The sequence below is a fragment of the Xenopus tropicalis genome, chromosome 6 (genome assembly GCF_000004195.4).
Source record: "Xenopus tropicalis strain Nigerian chromosome 6, UCB_Xtro_10.0, whole genome shotgun sequence".
Lineage (NCBI taxonomy): Eukaryota > Metazoa > Chordata > Amphibia > Anura > Pipidae > Xenopus > Xenopus tropicalis.
Genome location: NC_030682.2, coordinates 92,929,442 through 92,946,151, shown reverse-complemented (window position 1 = coordinate 92,946,151; position 16,710 = coordinate 92,929,442). Strand labels below are relative to the sequence as shown.

The following is a 16,710-nucleotide window of genomic DNA, read 5'->3' as shown; positions in this document are numbered from 1 at the left end:
AAATCAGGTGTATTTTCATGCATAAAATAATTTGTTTCTGGTATGTGTGTTTATATTATGGAAAATATAATTTTTTTTTCATTTTTTAGACATTTAGAAGCCTATATCTTGTTACAAAATTGGAATTACACAAAAATTCTACCATATTTTAAAAGCTTAGGTTGTCCTGAAAAAAACAATATATTGTTTTCCTGGGTAAACTAAAAGTTACCCCAAGGAAAGGCCCCTAAAGTGAAACAGTGCAAAATGTTCAAAAACTGTCTGGCAGTAGAAGTTCCGCTTTGTTCAAAACGGCTGGCAGTGAAAGGGTTAAAGATGAACATGTATTTGTGTTCTTTTTTTTAACCCTTACATTGTTTACTTCAATTAAGGAAAATGGCGATAAGGGGAGAATACTAAATAGCATGAAACATAACAACCAAGCTATATAAGATAAATATAAGCACTAGAGGCTAATGGCATAAAACAACATTACTGAAAGCTTGTTTATACATTCATAGATAATTTTAAATAAGAAATGGATTAACCACCCCCCCAGGCTGTTTTTCATCAATAGACTTTTCTCCTCTTCTGAAATTTTCTCGCAACTGTCAAGCAGAAATGACCAGCTGATATAAGTGTTTGTGTCAAAAAAACTGAGTAACTGGAGTAATGTTTATTATAGGATCGAATGATTGAACAAATAAATGCTATTCTAAAACCCACTTGAGACATGTAAACCCTACAATTTCCTACCATGTATATAAGTTGGGCACATCTCCCCTACCCAAACCACACCATTTGTATTGCACATATTCCAACATATTCCCCAGTACCATGACATTTTCATCAAATAGCAGCTTTCACCTAGCAAGCCATTTTCCCTCTCACACATCTTCAGTGACATTAAAGGAACAGTAACACCAAAAAATGAAAGTGTATAAAAGTAATAACAATATAATGTACTGTTGCCCTGCATTGCTACAACTGGTGTGTTTGCCTCAGAAAGACTACTATAGTTTATATTAGTTAGCTGCTGTGTAGCCCCGGGGGCAGCCATTCAAAGGAGAAAAGGCACAGGTTACTTAGCAGATAACAGATAAACCACCATTATATGGGGCTTATCTACTAGTTATCTGCTATGTAACCTGTGCCTTTTCTCCTTTTTTCCCCAGCTTGAATGGCTGCCCCCATGGCTACACAGCAGCTTATTTATATAGTATAGCTTTTCTGTAGCAAAAACACCAGTTTTTTGCAGAGCAACAGCACATTATATTTAAATTACTTTAAAACACTTTAATTTTTTTGATGTTACTGTTCCTTTAACAACTGTAAACAGCATGTGTGCACTGTAAAGTTCATGCAATGAAGAATGCAAGCTTACACAGGCAGAACTTACTCTGATAAAAAGTCCTGCTTTGATTGTGCCTTGTATCTTAACACAAAAAAAACCCCAAGTTCTTTCAGCTAGAGCAGTGTTTCTGTGGAAACCGGCAGTTCCATCTTTTTATTGGCTGCTAGACCGGAAGGTGTTTGGCAACCTAAATTGAGAAGAACTGAGCATGCTCAGTCAGCCAAGAATCAAAATAATTTCCTAAGGGAGGGGGGCCAAATGAGTTAAAGGAGGAGAAGGAATCCTAGTTCCTTCCATGCAACTCCAAATGTGAAATATTTAAAGTCACATTATAGGGGTCATACTATTAGCCCATTAGCATAGTTTCTTAAAATGTTGTAGAAGTAAGGAGCCAAGTACTTACTGGTGACAGAGAACTGAAAGCAGACAAATTAAAAGTTGGTTTTTTGGAGGTCATGGAGGAGTTATGTGACAAAGACTGTGAGCGATCAACTTCAGGAGACCAAAGAGGTGGCACACCGACATTTTTGGAAACTGCCATATCTGAGGAAAAAAATTTAATATATTAAATACCAAGCAACCATTTTCACCAGAAAGAGATGTTCATTCAGTGTTATTTAAACATCCAGGATGATTTGTCTGCATTGGTCAGAAACATGGTCTCCTAAAAATGTCAGTGGGCAGTCTAGAAAAGCTAGAATATACTTAGTACGATCCTGTAGGTTGTAGAAGATTGATTAACATTTTAACAGTCTACAGAACTTAAGTAAACTGATAAAGCAGAAACTATTACTTTAAAAACCAATGGTGTATCAAATTTGTTACCCTTATCAGATGCTCGAGAAGAAAAACCACTGGTGGTGGAAATGTTATCATCATCATGTTGAGAGGTAGAGTCCTTAATCTCTTTAACAAGGGAGAAGCCAGAGGTGCCAATAGGAAATGTAGAAGTTGTGGGCTGGCAGTTCATGGCCGGAGAATCAAATAGGTTGAAGTTTAGATTAGCCCGATGCAATGATGGTCTAGTAAGGGCATCTGTGTCATTTATTGCCGACTGACTAGTGGACGGAACTATAAAATTAAATAAAAAAATCCAGTAAGAACAAAAAAAAACAAAAAAAAAAACAAACTTTGATATTTCCAAACTATGTGCCTAATCTCAGTTACTTGCCTATACAAGCTCAGTAGCTAAAAGATGGTCCAGCTAATTAAAGGCATCTATCCTTAAATAATAAGGTTAGTAAGTTTCTATTTACTTTCCCTTAGACCATGTAACCCTTACAGGTTTTTTGTATGTCAGAATAGGTGACCAACCAAATGCAGCTGTAAAAATAGACCATTCCAAACAAGGATAATCTTTGGTGTTCTTAAGGTCCCCATACACGGGCCAATTCTAGCTGCCGATAACTGTCCCTTAGACCGATTCGGCAGCTAATCCGCCCGTGTATGGGCACTACCGACGGGCCTGCCCGACCGATATCTGGCCTAAAATCGTCCAGATATCGATCGGGCAGGTTAAAAAATCAAGTCGGATCGGGGACCGCATCGGCTCGTTGATGCGGTCCCCAGACCAACTTTGCCTATACCAGTCGTTATAATTCTATCGTTTGGCCCCAGAGCCAAACTATAAAATTAGCCTGGATTCTCCCGATATCGCCCACCAGTAGGTGGGGGATATTGGGAGAAGATCCACTCGCCAAGCAAGCGGATCTGAAGGTGCATGGGCACCTTTAGCCTTCACAAAGAGGGTTACCATGATATCATGCCAGCACAGGTATATTGCCAAGTGCAAGTGGCCTTTTGGCTGGTTGAATGACTGACTATAAAATCTATGGTGCTGCCTGTCAATTACTCAACTTCCAGCGCTGCAGATTCTAGGTTGTCAGTTTCCTTTTTGATCTATGCCATGTGCTGCCTGACAACAAACCTTGTGGCAAAATCAAAAAGGCAGCGGAGAAATGGTTAAACAAAGCTGCAGGGATTCTATTACTTCAAGAAAACCACTGTCAAACAATGCAAGATTCTTAAAGTTACAGAAGTGTTTTGCGATCATACAAAGCAAAGACTTTCCAACTTTCTAGTTCAGGCCAACCTTTACAAAAAAAATAAAATAAAAAAAAATTACAAAATATGTTACATTATTAAGCAACAGGGAAAAAAAAAAAAAGTGAGAAAACGTTTGGAAAAAAAACACAATGTTAGACTTTATTCATGCACAAATACCGTATGCATCTTTAATGATTTCCACCCTAAACTACAACTCAATGCAAACCCACAATCGCAAAGTGGTGTAGAAACTGTAGTTCCAAAACCATTAGAAAGCTTCAGAGGAAACCAAAAACAAAACTAGAAATATAAGGCAGGCATCCCCAACCTTTCTTACTCGTGAGCCACAGTCAAATGTAAGACGACTTAGGGAGCAACACAAGCATCATGAAAGTTGCCAAATAAGGGCTAAGATTGGCTATTAAGTAGCCTCTATGCACACTATCAGCTTACAGGAGGCTTTATTTCGTAGTAAATCTTGTTTTTATTCAACATAAACAAGCCACTGGTTGGAGATCACTGATATAAGGTATAAACCAGGTCCACTACTGAGGTAGTATATTTTCCAACATTTCAGGATTAATGCTTCCCCTAAAACATAACATCTAAGGGGGATTGCTAAATCTCAATCAATTTTAGTCTGTTCTTGTTTAGGAATGACTTACAATACATAACGTACTGGGGCTGCCCACAGTCTCTCCTTGTTCTATGCAAAATGAGCAGAGCTATTAATCATTTCAGCTACTCTGTAAACGGTTCCTCAGGAATCTATATTCATATACATAGCTAGTTTTGGAAGGCAGGAGGGTGATTTTTGTTTACATAACCTCTAAATTTAAAACTTTTAATGCATAATGCAAAAGTGTTCTTATGCAAACTCAGTGTATCATGTCCATAACATTTATTTACAGTTGGCACAAAGCAATTGTCCAGTCAGAATGCAATATTCAAAGTCAGCAATAAAGAATAAGCAAGATTGTCTATACACACCTTCTTCATCAACATTAATTATTGGTTCAGGTGTGACTCTGCCACTTGCAGAGTTTCCTTCATCATCAACATATATATGGTGTTCAGTGTTATTTTGTCTACCCTCAGTATCCTCCACAATCAGTTCACTTGCATTATGTGCTCTACCGCGTTCTTCTTCTTGTTTATTAAAATAATTCTGCAACCATCCAGGAACAATGCTCTTGACAGCATCTGTGACACGACTGATGATACCCTAGAAGAGTCGGGCAATAAAAAGCATATTAATGTTTTTGTATAACCCTAAATCAAGTCATATATGCACACTTAAAGACACACTTAAAATATATATATTTATATTAAAAAAAAAAAAAAAAAAAAAAAAGATTCTGTGCCAACCACTTGAAATTATCTATACACCAGTGCTGCCCAACTGGTGGCCGCCCCCCCCACCTGTCTGGCTGCTGTGACTGCTTACCGTTAAACACTAAATTTAAACAAACAATCTCAGTACTGATAACAACTGGCCCCCTGCATTGTTCACATCTCATATTCAGGCTGTAAACCCCTGTATTGTTAAGCAAGTAATCCCCTTTACTGTTCACACCTTTTATCCCTGCACGGTTTACAACTCAAGCTCAGAATGTAAAGGTCCCCATACACTAAGATCCGCTCGTTTGGCGATGTCGCCAAGCCAGCGGACCTTCTCCTGATATCTCCCACCTACGGGTGGGCGATATCGGAAGAATCCAGGGTAACCCTGGGGCCAAACGATCGAATTATAACGGCGGGTATAGGAAAAGTCGGTCCGGGGACTGTATCAATCAGACTAGATTTTCTAACCTGCGTGATCGAGATCTGGCCGATTTCAGGCCAGATATCGGTCGGGCAGGCCTGTCGAGAGTGCCCATACACGGGCCGATTAGCTGCCGAATCAGTCCAAGGGACCGATATCGGCCCTTGTATGGGGACCTTAAGTGCCCACATTGTTTACACCTCAGACTGTAGGAGCAGTGCCAGCATTGTGTCACTGTATGTACTGCCTGCCCTATGCTGCCTGTGTGTATGGCGCACACACACATAGCATAGGGCAGGCATGGCACACACAGGCAGGGTAAACCTGGCAGGGGTTTGTTCTGGGAGTTTGTTAGCATTTGGAAATAGTCATTATAAAGTGTGTAATTATATGCTGGGGGTTAAATGTGCTATCCGCAGGGGAGGGGGAGGCAGCTGCATATGGATGTGTCTTAATATGACAAAATAAATCTTTCACAAAAGCTTGTGATAAAATGGGTGTGGTTTAAAAAAAAAAAAAAAAAAAACACGGAGAGGTCAAAACTGGCTTCCATTATCAGCCCTCCACCACATAGACCAGAAAAATTCCTGCACTTGGTACTACAGAAGTAGGACAGCACTGATCTATACTACTAGATCTAGGGTGGTATTGGCCAGCTTGGCTTCTGGATATGTCAAAAATACATTAACAAAAAATTCCTTACTGCTAATGCACAATTGTTAATCAAAATAAAATCCCCTGGAACAAAAATCTAAATTATAATGCAAGCCTGTATAGTCACATATGCAGGTCAATAAGTATTAGTAGTAGGAGTATTTTGAGCCAAATAAGCATCTTATACTAGTTCATATATAGCCAGTTTAAGGGTCTACTCAATGTATTTATAACAAAATACCTCTTAAAGGAACAGTAACACCAAAAAATGGAAGTGTTTTATAGTAATTAGAATATAATGTATTATTGCCTTGCACTGGTAAAATTAGTGTGTTGACTACAGAAACTCTACTATAGTTTATATAAATACCCTGCTGTCTAGCCACGGGGGCAGCCATTCAAGCTGGAAAAGAGGAGAAAAGGCATAGGTTACATAGCAGATAACAGATAAGATCTATAGAATGTAACAGGGTTTTATCTGTTATCTGCTAAGTAACCTGTGCCTTTTCTCCTTTGAATGGCTGCCCTCCGGGCTACACAGCAGATTTGTTTATATAAACTATAGTAGTCCTTCTAAGGCAAACACACCACGTGTACCAGTGCAGGGCAACAGTAAATTATACTGTAATTACTTTTATACACTTTCATATTTGTGTTACTATTCCTTTAAATCAGCAGGATACACTGGCCTTTAAAGGAGATCTAAAACACAAAGAATATGCAACACCTTATGCTTTGGACTTTTGTAGCAGTACAAGGCCAACACAGCCCGTTAGTGAAGATTTATGCCTCTGAAATTGATGCAATTTAAATTAAAAAAAATAAACCCTTTTCTACCATGTTAATTTAAAAAATGTATACTTATATACACTATATAAATTGAAATTTTGTTTCCTTCAGTCTTGGAAACCTCAATCATAAAAAGCCGACAGGTGTCATTTTGTGGCCAATTAGGACAAATTTTGTATTAAAATTCTTGTGTATGCGCCAGAATGGAGGACCTAATGCTTATGCCCAATGTATGGACAACACAATTACAAACAGTGAGGATGGAGGGGGGAATGGAGGAATGCAAGGACATCTAAGAAGTGCTGAAAGGAAAGCAAAAGTAGTATTGTTGGTTTTCCGATAAAGCGTGAACTACAGCATTTCCATGTCTAGGACAGTCAGTTACAGTCCTGTTCTTAACTACTGTAGCTTCTTTATTTCTGCTTCTGTATCACTACTTAACTTTACAAAACATTTTACCTACTGTTAGCAGGATTATAGTTAAAAAGCTGAAGGCTGAAAACTGTCTGTTTCAGTTTTGTTTATTTTTGTTGGTCACACATTTCTGTTAAGTCACTCCAAACACTGTCCCCTTGGGGGTACGCCAAGCAGTATTAAGGATAGGGATATTTTTGTTCTTGGCAAAGTTAGTGAAACTATTTGAAGCAGCATGAAAGTTATCTGCTGTCCTGTGTTACATGGAGAAAACTGACCAAGATACAGATATAATCTATAGTAAACTATTTTCCATTTAATGGACCTATTAGCCCTTCAGAGCCATTGCACATGTTAAGCCTCTCAACCCAGAGCTTTCCAGTCTGTTTGCCACAAACTGTGTTCTGTGGCTCTGACCCATTGCAATTGGCTAAAACCTTCAGAACACATACTTTTCAGTCTAAGGAACAATTTGGGTGGAGAATCTTCTGAACCTGAAGTATAAAGTGTTTCCCTTTCTTGTGAATGAGAGCCACAGCAGGCTGTTCTCCGCTGCCAAAAGCTTTCTAATGGAAAGGTGCAGCTGCTACGTAAAATGTTGGAGGAGGGAAGCATTCTCAAGATGTTAGAGCAGATTTTAAAGAATAAGTGGGCCTTAAACTCTAAACAGCCCCAAAATTATATACAACGGTGCTTGAAAATCCTAAAAGTAGATTAAGAAAATCTAGTTATTACTAGGTTTAGTAATATTATTAAGCTTAATACTAGTTATTACATTTGGTTATGTATTTCTTGGAGGGGGGGGGGGGGGGGGGACATCCAACAACTTATCTGCGTGTGCCAAAAGTAAATCGTGCTTTCAGTATTTGGTATGACCCCATTGTCCAGCAATAACTGCAACTAAACATTTGCAGTAAATACTAAGGCATTTTCCTTTTGAATTCTCTGGTATAGTTCAAAATTCATAGTTCCATCAATAATGGCAAGTTGTTCAGCCCCAAATGCAGCAAAACAGGTCCAAACCAGAACACTACCACCACCATGTGTTACAGATTGGATAAGGTTCTTATGATGGAAATCAGGGTTTTTATTTCTCCAAATGCAAAGCTCCTCATTTAAGCCATAAAGTTCTATTTAGGCTTCATCTGACCACAAAAAATAGTATTCCTGTATCCGTCTGGTTTGTCCACATGATCTTTAGCAAACTGTAGACAGTAAGCAATATTTTTGGCTTTCTCCTTGCATACACACCATCGCTGCTCAGTGTTCTCCTGATGGTGGACTCATGAACTTGGCATGTTCAACTTTGGCAATGTAAGACAGGCCTTCAGTTGCTTACCCTGGGTTCCTTTGTAACCTCTTGGACTATTAGAAGCCTTGCAGTTGGAGTTATCTTTGATGGTTGCCCATTTCTGGGTAGGGTAACAAAGGTCTTGAATTTCCTCTATTTGTACAAAGTCTGTCAGACTATTGATTGGTGGAGTCCAAACTCTTGTAACCTTTTCAAGCTTTACGGGCATACACAACTCATTTACAGAGGTCCTCAGACACCCCCTTTGTTCGAGCCATGATGCACATCAACAAATGTGTTGTATGTGTGATCAGGCTTTGCTGGATCCCTGTTCTTTAAATAAAACGGGGTCCCTCACTCACACCTGATTGTCATCCCATTGACTGAAAACTCCAGATTCTGATTTCACCTTCAAAATTATACGATTCACTTTTGCCTCACGCAAATATGTTATTGGATCTTTTTTCAATAAATACATGTAAATACCTAAACTAATAAATTTGTTTCATTTGTTTAACTAGGTTTTTCTCATCTTTTAGGACTTCGAAAATCAGATGCTTTAGGTCACATTCATATAAAAATATAGAAAATTTTCAAGTGTTCACAAACTTTCAAGTACCACTCTGCAGCTCTTTCCCTACACAGAGTCTAATGTACTTTCCAAGACAGAAGCTAAAACTTGCTGCACTAATCAGTACAAATAATTCACATTCACATTTCACAATGTGAATTCACATTCACTTAAAATGTTATTCTTGAACCAACACATGTGTTTTTTTTTTTTAGATGTAATATTGGTGTGTAGGCGCCATCTCAGTGCATTGTGCCGGAGTCTGAACTTTCAGAAAGAGCCAGTGCTACACATTAGAAGCGCTTTCAGGTAACCTGTTGTTTCTCCTACTCCCATGTAACTGGAGGAGTCCCAAGCCGGGCTTTGATTTCTTTCTATTGAGTGCTATTCTGATATCTACTGGGAGCTTCTATCTTGCTACCTTCCCATTGTTCTGCTGATCAGCTGCTGGGAGGGGGGTGATATCACTCCAAAGTGCAACACAGCAGTAAAGGGACTGAAATTTATCAAAGCACATGTCCCATGGCTGTGGCAATGAACAGTTAGCCCCATGTGAAATTTCAAAACTAAATATTAAAAAAAAAAAAAAAAAAAGTTGTTTTTGAAAAACAGGATTCTGCTGGAGAAGCTCTATTAACTCATGCATTTTGGGAAAAGAGACATTTTTTCCCCATGACAGTATTCCTTTAAAATAATGTACTGAGCCTTCCTTCTACTATGTTAAAGGGAAACTATACCCCCACACAAAGTTTTAAATGGTATCAGTACTGAGATTAACTGGTCCCCTGCATGGTTCCCACCTCAGATTCAGGCTGTAATCCCCCTGTATTGTTTAAAAATGTAATCCCCTGTGTTGTTCACACCTTTCAATTCCTGCATTGTTCACCCCCTGCAGTGTTCACACCTAAGGCTCTGGCTGTTATCACCCTCATTGTTCACACCTCAGACGTATGTACTGCCTGGCCTATGCTGCCTGTGTGTATAGCACACACAGGCAGCATAGGGTAGGCAAAGTATGGCACATAGGCAGCATAGGGCAGGGAGGGTATGGCACACAGAGGTAGGGCAGGCTGAGTACGGCACACACACACACACACAGGCAGCATAGGGCAGGGGAGGGTATGGCACACACAGGCAGCATAGGGCAGGCAGAGTGCGCAATAATCTGCCTACCGTATGCTGCTTGTGGGAGGCGAACCTGGCGGGGTTTGTTTGTAGTTGGAAATTAAATGTGTAAGGTGTGTAATTATGTGCTGGGGGTTTCTGTGCAATACACAGGTTAGGAGTAGGCATATGGATTTAAGGGTATGTCTTAATATAACTCTCTTATATGAATAACAGTTTATATCCCCGCAGTGAGGACCAAGCATTTGGATTTTTGCTGCACTACCACCACTGTGATAAAATGGGTGTGGTTTAAAAAGGAGGAGTGGCCAAAACTGGCTTCCACTAGCAGCCCTCCACCACGTATGCTGGAGAAATTCCGGCCCTCGGCACCGCAGAAGTTGGACATCTCTGTATCTATATATAGCTTCATCTATATATCAGTCTATACCTATATATCTATCTATATATCTTATATAAGCTTTTGTGTGCTCAACATACATTTTTAACTACACAAAAACGCTGTGTGTAAGAGCCCTAAAAGAGCCTTCATTAAAGAGATTGTCTGCACAAACCTGTCCACAAGCATTAAAATCCTTTAACACACAGAGAACAACATTATTCTGGTAACAACATGTTGCAGGAATACTTGCTTTTACAAATGTTAGTTTGATTAGAGGGTGATTGTATGCATATGTTAAGTTACCCATGGCAAAATATTGATCTAAAACTACTACTTGTATACTATTTACTTATAGGAGTAAAGACAAATAATTAGCACACAGATATTTTAGTTTGCTTATAAACTTCCCTATTAGAGTTCTACATTAAAATCTAAAAACAGGCTGATAAGACATTAAGCTAAACAAGTAGATCTCAGTAAGCAAAGAGGAAAATTGCATTGGCACATTATTTTCCATTTGAACAGATCAACAAATCTGACTAAAGGTGCCCATACACATTAAGATCCACTTGCTTGGCGATCTTCTCTATCGGGAAAATGTAAGCTAATTCGATCGTTTGGCCTTTGGGCAATGGAACAGTTGGTTCGGGGACCACATCAACTAGCTGATGCGGTCCCTGATCCAACTGAATCTTTTAACCTGCCCGATCGATATCTGGCCGATTTTAGGCCAGATATCGGTCGGGTATGGCCGCCATTTCTGCCCCTACACGGGCCGATTAGCTGCCAAACCAGTCCAAGGGACCGATATCGGCAGCTACAATTGTCCCGTGTATGGCCACCTTTAAGGGCTCTGGCACACGGGGAGATTAGTCGCCTGCGACAAATCTCCCTTGTCACGGCGACTAATCTCCCCGAACTACCATCCCACCGGCGAAAATGTTAAGTCGCCGGTGGGATGGCACATGCTGCGCAGGCGATTTCGGCAAATCGCCAAAAGTTTTGCCGAAATCGCCTGCGTAGCGTGTGCCATCCCACCGGAGACTTACATTTTCGCCGGTGGGATGGTAGTCCGGGGAGATTAGTCGCCCGTGACAAGGGAGATTTGTCGCAGGCGACTAATCCCCCCCGTGTGCCAGAGCCCTAAGGTGGCCATACACATTACAATTGCGATCTTTCCTGCAACCATTGGTCCCAGGAAAGATCTCGTGCACCCTCCACTAACGTTCAGGGCTGAATCGTCAGATATCAAGGTAGAAACAATATGAATTCTACCCCTGACGATGCAGCCATAAAGGCATGCATTTGCTTGGGCACCTTCCAAACCCCATAGTAGGAAAATTATCTGGATGATAATTCAAAGGTGAAAACCGCACAAAACTAGGTTTCGTACGATTTTACTGGTACATGTATGACCAAGCTTTAGGACAGTGGCACACAGGGAGATTACTCACCCTCAATAGTGAAGATATATTGCAGGCAAAGATGGCATACGTGCTGCGACGATTTTCCAAAGTCACCTTAAGTTTCCTTGAGAGGCAACTTCGGGAAATCGAAGCGATGCATATGCCATCTCACTGTCAATTTACATTCTTGCCAATGGAATGGCATTTTGGGGAGATTAGTCATCCGCAATAAATCTTCACTATTGCGGGTGACAAATCTCCCTGTGTGGCACTGCCCTTAGTGTGAAGCCACAAGGAGCTACTAGTAGCAGCTATTTAGCATTGTCCATTTTTGTAGCCAGGACTATCATTTACTGATAGTAAATGTAGCTGCTACTAAGTAGCTCCGTGTGTCTTCACCCTTAATCAAAGAATGGGCAGTTAAATCCTCCCCCACATTGAGGTTTCACACAAGCCTAGGTTAATGGCATGTATAAACCTCGATAAGAAAGTAAACAGACAGATTTGGGATTTTCCAGTCAAATGATTGTCTATTTACACCTAGAAATAAGACTACCATTGATTGACTGTTGATACATACATACTGTGAATGTGAGGGACACCAGGTTAAAAGTGGGCACTAACTGAACAGTGTAGTCATTCATGGAACAGTGTATTCAGGCTGATTTTCTTTATAAAAGGATTGAGATTTTGTTTTTACTTAGAGAAATTTTCCATGGATAAGCCGATAGCCCTTAGGCAGGCAGATTTATCGGCCCATGTATGGTCACCTTAAGACCCAAAATGCCACTGTATTAATTAGTTTTGTTTATTTTAGATGTGGTCCAACAGCTCATAGATTACCTTTTTACAATAAATGGTAGGAATATCTGTGAAAGATCTGCTTGTGTGCAAAGATCTTAACTTGTATGATCCCCTTAAGAATTAAAACCACTGTAAACAGTCTGTTACTACATAAATGTTTGCCCTATTTAACATAAATGGCTGCCTCCATAGCAGCTTAATAAATTGTGGTATTTTTTGAAACACACACTATTTCTACCAGGAAAGGTCACAATACATTATATTTTAATGCATACTTATTTATTGGGGTTACTGGCCTCATAAAGCAATGTCTTTAGTAATTATTCTCTATTTGAAAGCTTCCCGATTAGTCTAGAGTTCTTAGTGAATCTCAGTTTCCACTGTGAAAACCTTATTCCATACCTTTCACCACTTCCCAGACCAAGCTGTTTATCACTAAACCAAAGCAGGCCCTATCATTCACCTTAAAATATTATATTGTTTTACAAGAAATAAAAACAAATTTGCCTGCAATGACTAAATTTAGAATTTCATATTATGGTATGGGCATTACAAGTGAAAGCAACCTGATGTGTAATACATCTGCCTTATATATTTCTTTACAAACCAGTTTGCTGATGGAAAACACAAATACAATGCGCTTACAGGTTTACTTCTAGTGTAGTTGAATGGGTATCAGAAAAAAAAAAAAAGAACCCCTATAGGGAACAATACTTTATGCTGACTAATGACCCTCCCTGACCCAGAGTTTACCTCCACAATCTGTGGACACAGGACTTGTAATTACAGCATAAAACTGGCACACAACTTTTTTTTCAGCATCTCCACTTCAAAAATTAAAATATTTGTTTAATACACAATTTGCAAATAAGGCAAACATCGCAACAATCCAGAAAGCATCTGCAAAGCAAGGGGCAACCTAATTTCTCATCAGAGCTTCCCAACGCCTGGATTATAAAACATAATATATTGAATTGCTGTTTGCTTCCAATCAGGTGCCCAACTAGCAGCACAACTTTCCCAATGCTAAGGAGAAGCCTTACCCTTTCGCCCTAACATGAGAAAGCGCCAATTTAATGCGGCTGCCACAAGCTAATGAGACGCACACACTGAATCTGGACCCCGGTGGCACAAAGTTCAGCACATTTAAGCGGAGTAGTGATCAGTTCTAGCTTGGAATCGTGACAGATCCTTACATTATCCCGATACCACAGAGTCCTAAGAAGAATAATGTCACCAGTGGGCCACGTTAATACCCAGGAGCATCAGGTAGAAACGTGGCCCGACACCAGAAGCCCGACCCAGTAGGAAGCATGCCGCTGCTAATGACCTGGCGCGGCTCCTTATTAGCCCACAACATCCAACAGCCCCTGGAGCCGCGGACATGCAGAGAGAATTCAAGCGAAACGGAAGTTGGCAGCCGAATTGCAGCCTTTAGCGGGGAATCACTATGTGGATAACCTCACGTGTCCCGGCCTCCCCTTCACTTGTACACAAACCTGCCGCTGCCGGCTCTTGCTGTAAGGAGTCCGTCCGGAACTGAGGTGGTATCTTCTACTCCGTATTTTGCCCCCGGTTCCCGATTCACCTGCCCCTCCGCCTCCTCCGGCCGCCGCCATCCGTTTGTTCACCAGGACCCTGTTCGGGTCACTCTTGGCCCGAGGTCCCCCCCCCCGACTGCGCCCTCACTAATACAACTGTAGCGTAACAACTCCCGACAGGCACCGCTCAGCAGCCCCTGTGGAAGTGGGGAAACACGCACTGGGGAAGCTTCCGTGGCCCCGAAACAGCTGCGTACGCGCGTTTCCAGGCCTCTTCTCCTCGCTACCCGCTCAACTGCCTTCCCTACCGCCTTCCCTCAGCACTGCGTCCGCGCACGTAACTCGCAACGCAATACGTACGGCCGCGCGTTGCCTGCTGGGAAGTGTAGTGGAAGCAGCGGCGGCAGCAGCAGCAATGGGGAGGTAACTTGCCGGCATGGGTGTCCGGTATTTTCAAGGCTCCCGCTTCTTTATTGGTCCAATCACGTGGTGGAAAAATGCGCACGAATGGTGCTTAGTTTGTGGTGAACACGGGCCTGACACAGTTATAGAAGCGCAGGGCACTGCTGCAGTTGTGTTTGAACATAATAAAGTCCTCTGTTTTAGAAGAGGAATGCGACTTTTCTACGTAGTTGTAAAGGCTGTTTTTGTAACCTTCTATTAATCATCGTTGGGAAGAGCAAGACTCATCAGCGCGGGAAAATGTAGGGGGGTCATTAATATTTCCCCCGGGTGCAAGAGTGCGCTGTTCAGTGCTCATATAACAAGCGCTTGTGCCCTGGGACAGTTGGGCTCTGCTCCTTGCGCAAGTTTGAAAATTTTCTTTACCCAATGTTTCACAGTTTTTGACCAAAATAATAATTTCCCTGTATATTGATTTTTGTGCCCTATTAATAACATTGGCCTGAAGCATACTTTTTATGGTCTGGTTAAATAGTGGGGAGTTGGTAACCCTAGCCTTACTGTCTGCCATTAGGATAGGGCACTGTTGCACTCTAACTGCACATACATGGAATTTCCATAACATCTGCAAAAACTGCCTAGAAACATAACCTAACCTGCTGAGAAACTTACATACACTGTTCCTCCTAAACACACACACAAATTGGTGCGCTCAAAGAATTTTGTGGGATAACACATAATTTTGTACTGCGCACACTAGCTCTTTAAATGTGCGCACACAGTGTCAAAAAGTGTGGAGTATATGTTTATGTTTGTTAAGAAGATAAGCATTATGTAAAAAAAATTAAGCTTTTGAGATTTAGGGCCCTGACATGGGGAGATTGCGGCTCTGCGGCGCCAAAATTTGCCGAAATCGCGAAGGTTGTCTTGAGAGGAAATTTCAGCCGCATATGCCATCGCACCGGCGATTTACATTGAAGCCACTGGGACGGCTTATCGGGGAAATCAGTCGCTCGCGACAAGGGAGATTTGTCACAGGCGACTAATCTCTCCGTCTGCCACGGCCCTTAAGAATGACTTTCTCTCAGACCACGCCACTTTGTACCTGGTAATCCGCACTGCACCCCCACTCGGGCATTTCCTCTGGAGACCTTTCCCCCTTTGGCTCAACAATACTGAAGTGATGGAGGCATGTCAAATATGCGACACACCGGAAAGCGAACATTTACACTAGTAGTATAGCTGGTCTGGACAGAGATTTAAAATTGGCTCTGGAATGTCGAGTACATAGAGGCCCATACAGCCCCCCACCAGCCCACTATGTGTGTATGGCACCTTACAGGAGCCCTTCTGGCATTTGCCAGAATCCACAGATTGCCGGTCTGGGCCTGTAGTTTAGTCAGGGAGGCGTCAAAGGCAGTGGCACAAGGTACACTGATCTCTGCTAAGTTAAGACTGTAAACTCTACCGGGCAGGGGCCTCCTTCCTACTGTGTCTCATACCACATGGCACTTATTCCCTATGTATTTATACATATTTATTGTCTTTATTATAACACTTGTCCTCCCCATGTGTAATTTTGTAAGATTGTACAGCGCTGTGTACCCTTGTAGCACTTTATAAATAAAGTTATATATGCATACATCTCCGGGGTCCGCAACAAAGCCAAACATGCAATAGCTGAAGCAGAGGATAATGTCCAGAATATAGAGAAAGCTTATACAATAGGGACAGCAATGCCAACCACAAAGCATACATTAATGCGACCAGGAAAAAGCTTCTGTACGCCTGCCAAAGATCCTTCAGTCAAGGGGAAAAAACAGGAAAAGCTTAACGTACTTAGCTAAAGCAAACCAACCCTCTTCACTGATTTCCAGAGTAAGAACACCATCTGGTACATATGTAACCGACCCCATGGAAATAGCACATGTATTTGCAGACTATTACACTAGGGATGCACCGAATTCAGGATTCGGCAAAGATTCTGCCTTTTTCGGCAGGATTCGGCTGAATCTGCGCTCCTATCTGAACCGAACCCAATTCCTAAAAATCACCTGACTATTTGTCACGTAAAAAAGGAAGTTGAAAATTTTTGTAGCATGTGACGAAATTTAACCATTCCGAAATTAGCATATGCTAATCCAGGATTCGGTTCGGCATTTGGCCAAATACTTTACAAAGGATTCG

At 41.2% G+C, this 16,710-nt stretch overlaps 1 protein-coding gene across 1 annotated transcript in view; it reads right to left on the bottom strand.

Annotated features, from left to right (window-relative positions):
* Window positions 1-14,418, bottom strand: part of nup153 (nucleoporin 153kDa) — a 51,726-nt gene extending 37,308 nt beyond the window's left edge. The window contains 4 exon segments of the mRNA NM_001278749.1: window positions 1,737-1,876; window positions 2,159-2,404; window positions 4,370-4,604; window positions 14,080-14,418. Of these exon segments, the coding sequence (NP_001265678.1) occupies window positions 1,737-1,876; window positions 2,159-2,404; window positions 4,370-4,604; window positions 14,080-14,199 (741 nt within the window). The 5' untranslated portion in view covers window positions 14,200-14,418.
* Between the last annotated feature and the right edge of the window lie 2,292 nt (window positions 14,419-16,710).